The 10,075-nt window shown below is 40.6% G+C and overlaps 1 protein-coding gene across 1 annotated transcript; it reads left to right on the top strand.

Moving 5' to 3' along the window:
- Positions 1-4,886: 4,886 nt before the first annotated feature.
- LOC115627684 lies at positions 4,887-9,409 on the top strand. Its single transcript, XM_030523427.1, has 4 exons — positions 4,887-4,890; positions 4,976-5,498; positions 6,472-7,802; positions 9,336-9,409. Exons 1-3 carry the CDS (start codon positions 4,887-4,889, stop codon positions 7,739-7,741), a joined length of 1,797 nt encoding a protein of 598 aa, XP_030379287.1. The 3' UTR covers positions 7,742-7,802; positions 9,336-9,409.
- Positions 9,410-10,075: the final 666 nt, after the last annotated feature.

The following is a 10,075-nucleotide window of genomic DNA, read 5'->3' as shown; positions in this document are numbered from 1 at the left end:
AAACATTTGAAAGTTTTGTACTTGAATTTTTTTTTTTTTTTTTTTTGCTTCACATGTTTGTGTCTGAAAAAAATAGTTCACTAGTTGATAACAAGAAGATGCTGTTTTTATTTAAAAATCGAAACTAACTTTACAAATTTGTTGGTAGCTTGAAATTGCCGATGTTTTTTTTTTCAAATAAAGCTTCAGGTGATGTTCTAAAATAATAGTCGTTTTCATTAGTTACTATATAATAATAACGTTCAATTAGCGTTATTTGTTTATTGAGTAGCAATTTTCTCGCCGTGCAGCCACCACAACAATGGCCCAAAACAGTTTGGTTGATACTCGACGATTGCTGCTTTCAGGCCTTTGGTTATATCCGTAGCGTGGCATCGCAGATGCTGCGATGAGAGTGTTGCGCTCTCTTGTGTCAGTGGCACAGACAGGCTAATTAACTTTAACACAAAGCCGCAACTTTGGTGTTGATTGCCAATTTACAAGCTTAATGAACTTGCGCCAAGTCCTGCTATGACCATTGCAGCTCAGTTCAGCTCAGATCAGATCAGCTCGGCTCGGCTCGGCTCGGCTCCATGTGGATGTAGCAGCACAACCGACGTCTCCCGACCCTCAACCATGACGGTGGCGACTAATGCAAGTTGTTGTCGTGTCCTTTTTGCCTAATGAAATCAAAAGGCAGCGAAGGAAATTATATGCCACTGCCGCGCTGCTTATGTAATTTGCGTTTGTTAAATGCCGCATGGGAAGTTCGTGGATGATGCGCCCGGGGAAGGGGCAGCATTGACGCAAAGTGACATAAACTTGGGTTGGTTTGGCTGGACAAGTGTCGGATTGCTCATTAGAGTGGTCATATTATTGGCAGGCCAAGAAAGGGCTAATTTTAGAAAGTTTTCGTTGCGACAGTGCACAGCACAATCATTTGCCCCAGAGTATTATGGTATTCGTACTGGCTTTTATGTAAATATTATGGCATTGCGCCCTCCTTTAGCCTCATTAATGAGGCTAACTAGCGGAGTGGAGTTAATAGACAATTCTTCAGTTGTTCACAGCTTTTAAATCTTCTACCCAAAGAGGGAACAGTTAATTGAAGTTGCTCGCAATGTGGCATTAAGGAGAGTATACAATATCTGATTGTTTATTCTCGGATAAAATGAGAGCAAAGATCACAATGCTGGGCACACAAATCTGTTTAATATTAAAGCAATGAGAAATAATTATCGTTTACTTATTCTGACAAAGAACAAATATAATAAATATTCATTCATATAAAAAAGAAAAGAAAAACAATGAAAAATTAAAATTACAAAATAGCAATAATTCTTTAAAAAGAAGTAGAGATTTTAAAGAACAACAATTAAACTATTTTAAATTTATATCAAAATATATAAAATATCTTATTCAGTATTCTTTATCTAATCTTGATCTAATCATCTACATTAGGACCCTAGAATGGGTTAAGGATGATGGAAGATCGTTTATAAAAAGGTTTACAAGTAAAGGATCTACATATATGACTACCCTGTGGTATCCTGAACTTACTTTAACATCTTGTGATAGTACGCTGTTAAGGATAACACGTTGTGTTCTGTCAAACAAATGGTTACATATCCACACAATACGATTTTTGGGAAACCCCAAAGCCCCAACTTATAGATCAATAACTCAAACGTGCCATGGTCGAAAGCCTTACTAAAGTATAGTAGTATTGTAAAGTATTTATATAGCAAATTTTGATTGATTGTTTTAATTGTAAATAAGAACAACATTTCTATTAATACACACACACACACACACACACATGTAAGTGGCATCATCTGCCGTGTTCCATTGATTATTAATAAATCGTAAATAGTTCCAATTAATTGTTTTGCATTCATTATAAGGTAACTTGAGAAGTCTTTGCTTCGGGGCGGCCTATTGTCATTTAATTGTTCATTTGAGTTAATAGCAAAAATAACGTTTGATTCACGACGCAAACAAGTGTAAGCAAACTAAGTAAGAAGCGGGAAATTAAGGGTACTGGGTAGCTAATAAGTATAACTGGTCTTCAATGGGAAGCCCTCTATTTGTGCTATATTAAGGACACACAGTTTAAGCTTATCAGCAGCATTTACTTTGATGTTTCTGCATTGTGTTGACAAATAATTTTCCGCCTGATGAGCTTGCTACTAATGGAAATTAATCATTATGCGTAAAGTAAATACAGTTTGGTGGTTTATTGATGAGCCATTGATGTTTCCTTTCGCAGCAAGACCCTTTCAAGTAATTACAAAAGTTGTTTTTGTCTTTAAAGTTTGCTTGAAAATTCAAAAAGTTTAATTTTTTTTTGTTTATCAATCGATGTATTAATGATCGCATATAGAACAAATAATTCACATGCTCCCAACGTTGCTGTAGTTTGGCAGCGTAGTGCTAGATTGTTTCGCTAATAACTTTACAATAAAAAGAAGCTGGCCCCCGACTGATAGGATTATCAAACAGCCCAGGTCTTAATAGAATGGTTTGCCCAAAATACATCTAATAAGTGCAGAACAGTCGTATAGAAGGTGTTGAATACTTTATATTTCTTTCCAATGCATCTCAATCTTATGTTACTATTCGAATCCTGTTCTTATTAAACGCTTGAAGTTCGTATAATCTCTTAGAATATTTACATGACCATAAGACTCCGGAGATGTGTTAGACTGGCGCTACCTTCACTCTATGGAGGCTTTAGATATTCATGAATACATGAATTCCAGTCGTCCTTGTATATGATTTGAAAAATTGCACTTCCCACTGTTTACTTAAGAAACAAACCGATTTAGACATGTGTCAACTCTTTCTTCTCTTTCTTGCCTGTTATTTTCACACTTCTTTTTTTTTTTGACGAGATTTATGCTAAGGCCCCACTGTGCGGCGGCGGCGGCGGCGGCGGATTGGCGACAGCGTCGGCATCAGAGCATCGAGTGCGGTCGCAGTGGCAGTCTGCGTCGCAAATAAAACTCTTGCGGTATTTGAGTTATGGCAAATTTTCATTTCAACTTCTGCATAATTTTATGCTCATTATGGACCTTCTGCGCCAGTCAGACAACGAGCACTCATAGCCACAGACACATGCATATATACTATATATACATAGATACACACACACACACACACACACAGATATGCACAGGCACAAATCAGCCACGAACACGCATTTAAGTGACTTTGTTAAGCAAACAGAGGAAGCTGTCGGCAAATCCCTGGACAGCGGCAAAGCTTTAATTACTTTGATGCATGATTTTCTGCTATTTGTAATTTGTTACAAAGATAATGAGTAGTCCAAGCATGCGTGTGCTACTGTGTGTGCGTATTTGCGGCGTGTGTGTTTCTGCGTGAGCGACGGATGCTTTATTTAACCTGAGACCGCAAAGAGAAACACACACACACACACACATGACAAACTAGGACCAGACAAACACAAAGTCCTACATAGTACTACACATGAGCGGGCTCTTTATATCAGGGATGCAAAGGCTTTCTTCTGGAAAGCTTTAATTCGAAAAGGGGTCCATCAGTTTGGCACGAGCTGAACATTCGAATATTGGATAGCTTTGAAATAAAGCAGGCAACTTTTTAACACCCTGTACCCATATGGTGAAAAGTATGTAAACAGAAGGAAATTGATTTAGACATGTCCGTCTGTCCGTCCAACCGTCCGTCTGGATGAACGCCTGGATTTCGGAAACGGCTAAGGGCACATAAGCCAAACTTGGTATGTAGACCCTCCTTATATCCAGACAACATGAGATTATTTTAGTTTTTGATTTCACCTCCCCTTTCCACGCTACTGAATTTCGTCAATACTGCTCACAAAGCTAGATAAACTTAAATCTGTACTCGTAATAAATAAGGTATTTTTACTATTGTTGCAAATTCTAAGTAAACTATTTCATTCCAGTACTACTACCATACACCCGCAAACTGTTCGCTTTTCTGTTTTAAAACACTACAAATAATTACCTCAAAGTAGAAGGACAATTCAGTATAATTAATAGCTATTAAGATTACCGAAAAAAGCAAGAAACTGAACAATCGAAATATTTTTCATCTGGCCATTAAAAATGACAGTTTTCCACAAAGTTGATCAGACAATCATATTTACTATATATTCTGTGCCCAAATGCTATTTTTTTCTGACTGTCTAAATTCAACAAGAAATGACTTATCCGTTTGTCTAACCGTAGGAAAACCAACTCCTTTTGTTCAAATTCTGACCAAGCCCTCATTACTTTATGTTGCTGTCGTCGGAAGAAGATCAGCGAAACATTTATTGTTTTAAAGTATATTTTTTGTTTATTTAGGGTTGCCATAACCCGATTTGGTGCATAAATCTAAAGTGAATTTTGAATTACCAATTTTTGGAACTATTCTTTAAGAATAAGACTAATGTAGGGCCACGTTTTATTTGTTTAGTGTAGCTTAATTCAAAAAATGTAGCATTGTTTTGAGGGGGAGGGGGGTGGGGCCTTGCTACCCCTACACAAATTTTGCCATATACAAGTAAAGTCGACCACACTATTTCGCCCTACAATGGATCTGAGTTGAATTTGTTGAAGTTCTTTCATTGATCATATGCATAAATAATTTTTTAAATGCGTCGCGCACTATTTAATCAAAATTTTAATTTTTTGGCCCCCCTTCGGTAAAAGCTGCCCTTGTACATAGGTACGAATATACGTATGTATAGCGACAGGCTTTCTCTAAATAGTTTCAAGCTAATTTGAAGCCTGAAGCCCTGTTTAACATGATGACTAATTGTGAATGTTTTCTCTTCTTTGCAGAGTAAGGAACAGCAGGAGTTGTAAGGGCACAGCACAGACGAATTCCCCGCTGGCGAGCAATTAAGAGAAGCTATTGAAATGGGTAAGACGACGCCTGCCACTAATGAACCTGCCTGTGTTTTATTACTTGCTTTGCCTTTGACCTTCCCCCACTCTTTCTTTTTCAGATGCGCTACGCTTGCGTGGTTCACCATTTTCACGCTTTGGCGTTGGTGGCGTTGGTGGCGGCGGTGGCTCCGCGGGCGGCTCGAATGCCGCCCCTGGCATTCATCACAATGTGCCGCATGGAAAACAGGAGCCGCTTATAGTGGTCGAGGAGTCCAATTTGCCAGAAGAACTTGAACCGGATAGCTCTGAGACTGTGTCGAATCGTGCCAGTCTGGACATTGACTCACCCGTCAATCCCTATTTGCTATCACCGTGGCGTGATCCGCGCGAGGCGCGCAAACACTCGTTGCCCTCACAGCAGGTTACTGAGGGGATTACCGCCAGTCAGGTGCGTCGCTTGTCAGAGCGCGGTGGTGAGGGCTCGGGGCCATCGCCGAAGGAGGCCGCCTTTCTGGCCACGCTCTCACAGGCGCCCGCACCATCAGGACGCAGGCATTCAGTGGTCACAATTTCGAAGGTGCCCACCACTTTGTTTGGACGCTCACGTCGCGAATCTGTGGCCGCTTATCCCACAGCCAATGGGTATGTCCTAAAGTAGCTGTAATTTTCCCAATCAAGTATTTATACTTGTAGGTGTCAGATTTAAGCACTACTACGAGCATAGATATATATTTTTATACCTGAACTCCGAAGGATAGGCATGAAGCAGGAAACATATATATATATCCATAAAGCATATATGTACATATATTCTTAAGCAAGATGATGAGAGAATGTCCATCTGTCTAGATGAACGCCTGGATTTCAGAAACGTCTGAGCCAACTTGATATACAGACTTTCCTGAATATTGTCCACAATTTCCAAAAGCTGAAGATAAAAAGTTAGTAGCGGAATAAATGCAATCCAAGAATTGTAGGTGTACGTTTGCTCTCCTTCTTTTTGAGTCTGCTATGGACGCTTATAGCTCAGTGCCGGAAGTTCGTTTGGATATAGGGTATTTGCACTGTTGGGCTTGCTGGACTGTAACATTCTCTCTTGTTCAGATTTGAGAAATAGTGCCAATATATATATATGGTATTCATTTAATAGAATTAATATGTTTAATGAAATAAATATTTAAAATAGACACAAATATATTGCATATTAATGTAATGGTAGGACCTGAAACGGTTTCTATAACATAACAACAAATGAAAATTAAATGTATTTTGTACTGCACTCAAAGAATTCTTCCTTCCAGCCCAAGACCCGCCTGTTAAATCAACTGATTTTCAGAAGTCAGTGTCCTGCCCTTCATAGAGTATATTTTCCAAGTGACATCGACCAATGTCGACAAATTTAATCGCAAAAAGAAACTCATTCTTTTAAAGTTGCCGAAGCACGTGGTTACGTACATATGTATGTTTGTAGTTTAAGTTGGTTTCCTTCCGCAGTGAGACTAATTAGAAGTTATAGGTACTTTTTGTGGTCAACCAAAGCAGCTCACAATTTATAAAATCATTTTGAAAATACCAGCACCTGTGCTCCAATATCAGAATTCTCCTTTATTTACAGCAGCAGTCGCGTGCTTAACTCGCGTCGGGAGAGCAATACAGGTCCGCCCTCCACCGATCCGATTGGAAGCATACACAATTTACAGCTGGATATAATGGATGACATATATTTGCAGTCACGCAAGGCGCGCTTAAAGCTGTGGACCTCGAGCAATGAAAAGGTTTGCGAGGTGCAAACTGTGGACGAGGGGGGCGGTGCTACGCCCCGTCGCTACACAAATCGACGCTTCTCGGAGTGCCCGCAGCCGGGCATGGCGCCTGGAGCCAAAGTATTCCGGCGCGCATCAGAACATCCGGGAGCCATTTCGCCGCAACCGCCGCCGGCAGCATCTAGCAACCGTGCCTCCACACGACGCAAGAAATCGGGCAGCGGTGGCGGCCTATTGGGCAGTCGCACCGACATTACTTCCATCTTTAGCTCACTTACCTCGTCGGCCATGGAGATGCATCGGCCGGAGGAGGGAACCGGCACGGCATCATCTTCCTCCTCTGCGGCAACGGGCAACAGCGCTAGCAGCCCCTTTCTGAGCAACACATTTCAGGCGGCGGCACGTGGAAGAACGACAAGCGCCACTCCCACGCCAAGCACAGCCAATGCGACGAACACATTGTTGGATCCCAATGCGGGCCGCTCAACGCGATCGAACAGTTTTGATGTGTCTATATTGAATAACGCGAAGCAGCTGGTAACCGAGGCACAGGACAACAGCTCGGCTGCCCTTTCCGGATGGTTTGGGAAGCGAAATACGCCCATGGCTCGGAAGAAGAGTGTGCGGAGCAAGAGCACAGCGATGGCCCTTTCAAAGGACATGATAGAGCGCTTACAGAAGAAGGATCCGCTTGGCGGGGACTCTGTGAAGCCAAAGTTGAAGCCACGCAGCAAGCAGAAGAAGAGCTGGGCTGAGACAACCAAGTCGAACATTGTGGATGCCACAATGTTGGGCACGGCCATCGAGGGTTTCTTGCGCAAGAGCTCCACTGCGAGCATGAGCGGGGCAAGTGGAAGCGGCGGACGCAGCTCGTCGGGTGGGCGTACGGGCAGCACAAGTGGACCCAGTGGTAGCAGCAAGGGCGCCGTACCGAAGGACGCGAGTGGCAGTGGAGGCGCAACGCGACGCAGCCGTCCATCAGTCAGTAGCGCTGCCCAATCACAGGCTGGACGGGCCATGCGCTCCACGCTCAATTGGTTCAGCAAGGGCGACGAGGATGACTCGAAGGATACGTGTGATGCCTCTCTGTGCGCCACGCTCAAGGACCTGTTTGTCAAATAGATCGGGGATAAGAGACGCAAGTAAAGTGGAGGCACCAACAATAGTGGCGGCCTTTAGGCAGGTGAGAACATCCAGATCCAATTGAAAACAAAATAAATAATAATAGTAATTAAACAAATGGTGTGACCCATTTGCGAACTTTTTTCGCACACAAAATCTGGTCGGATCAAAATTCGTTACGGATTACAACTACTGCTTAGAAAGCACACAAGCTTTTATATGAACTCGATGTACTCGAAAGATAGAGGGTATTTTGATGGTCATCCCCACAAAAAGAATGCTATTCATTAATTCCGTCCAATACGGAATATGTTACCAGAACGACTTCGGAATGACACCAAGATTGGTGGTCATTCGAGAAAGTACACTCGTACTACAACTATAGTATAACTGATTCGATTCTGAAAAAATGAACCGAGCTAACGAACTGGTGCCCAGCTGTGCGGAGAATTAAAAAAGAGATTTTTCTCTAAAAACCTAGGCTTAATAGGCATGGAAAAGGTACAAAATGGTTATCGCTTTCGGGTATCGAGCTAGAAAACCGCTAAAAAATGGCTTCAAAACCACTATGGAAATCTAGAAAACCCGCTTGAAAATAGTAAGAAAAATAATTATAAGTAGCTAGAAAGGAGGGTAGAATATCCGCTAAAAATCAGACAGAAAACGTCTAGGAAACCCACTGAAAATAGATAGAGAAATCGCTAAAAATGGCTAGATAAACAATAGTGTATTATTATATTTTTGCGCTTGTTAGGAGGAATTTTAATTTTAAGACATTGAAAGAAAATGTTTGTTGTTATTTTAATTCTTTCCTTTTTATAGCCTGTACCCAAAGGGTAAAAGGCTATACTAGTTTTTTGCGAATGTATGTAACAGGCAGAAGGCGGCGTGGCAGACCCCACAAAGTATATATATTCTTGATCAGGATGACAAGGCGTGTCGACATAGCCATGTCCATCTGTCTGTCTGTCCGTCCGTCTGTATGATCGCAAGGCTCTCAGGAAGTACAAGAGCAAGAATAACCAAACTCGGTATCCAGATTCTCCTAAGTCCGAGCAAGGACGAGTTTGTGTTTTTTTTTTCTGATGCACCCCCCACTCCCCCGCAATTCGTGTTTTTCCCATAATTCCCGTAACTCCCGTATTTCTTGGAATTTTCTATTTCTATACAAATCTATGGCAAATACATCCATATTGTGATTACAAGTATGTGCCTGTGTGCCAAGTTTCATCACGATAGGTTTATTATGAAGAAAGTTATAGCCATAAACATAATCTCTGCCCAAGCTCTGCCGGCAGGGGTTGCTGCTTTGACTTATTTTTTTACTTCATACAAGCACGCATAGACGCGATTCTGATGCAAATGTATGCTGTTGAAAATTGTACATAAACACTTATGTCTGTATGCATGTGTTAAATATTTTATATTTTATTATTTAAATTTTATTTATTAAATTAATTAAATACATTTTTTTAATTTATTATTTTGTATTTTTTTATAGGGTATTTAAGAGTTGAGCCCGCTCGACTTTAGCATTCCTTTCTTGTTCAATATTAAATAATGTAATTGTAATTTGAATTTGGTGCCTTTTCAGCTAATTTCGTCATGGCCGCTTGCGTGCTACTTGCATCTCTGATATCGCAAATAAAAGTAAACAATAACCGCAGCATCAACTTCAACTTCAACATAAACATAAGCATTATGCGCAGCAACAGAAGCAGGAACAATATCAACAACAATATTAACAGCAATAGTAGCAGAAATAGTGAAAGTAACAGTAAAAGTAATGGTAGCAGTAATAGTAACAAATTAAGGCAACAGTGCAGGTAAGTTTTGTGATTATCGCAAGGAATGTGTGTATAGGGAGACAAATTGTTGGCGACAAATTTACAAATGAAATGAAAATTGTACCTACATACATACAAACTACCTACTACATACATACAAGTACATATACAAGCATACAAGCATATAAGTATTTACATAACAGGTGCGTGCAGCACATTTTTTGTGGACGCAAGCGAGCGATTAGTTGTGAGGCAAATAAAAAATGAAAATAAAAAGTGAAAGCAAAATAAATACAAGTAATGTTCAGGTATTTGTAAAAGAGGAAGCAGCAAGTAAGCGTAAGGAAAGAAATTTAACTATTTTTCTAGGTGCAGAGCAATTTTATAGCATAGCCAATAAGTTGGCATATAATCGTAATATACACACACCAGTACACACACACACACACTCACACACACACACACCCACGCTTACACGAACGTGTGTACGTATGTTAAGATAAAAATAGAAATGCAAACATAAATGCATTATTGTTGATGGAGTGTT

Source organism: Scaptodrosophila lebanonensis, unplaced genomic scaffold, assembly GCF_003285725.1.
Source record: "Scaptodrosophila lebanonensis strain 11010-0011.00,11010-0021.00 unplaced genomic scaffold, SlebRS2 tig00000096-arrow-pilon, whole genome shotgun sequence".
NCBI classification, from domain to species: domain Eukaryota; kingdom Metazoa; phylum Arthropoda; class Insecta; order Diptera; family Drosophilidae; genus Scaptodrosophila; species Scaptodrosophila lebanonensis.
The sequence above is the reverse complement of the archived record's forward strand: the minus strand, read 5'-3'. Positions and strand labels throughout refer to the sequence as shown.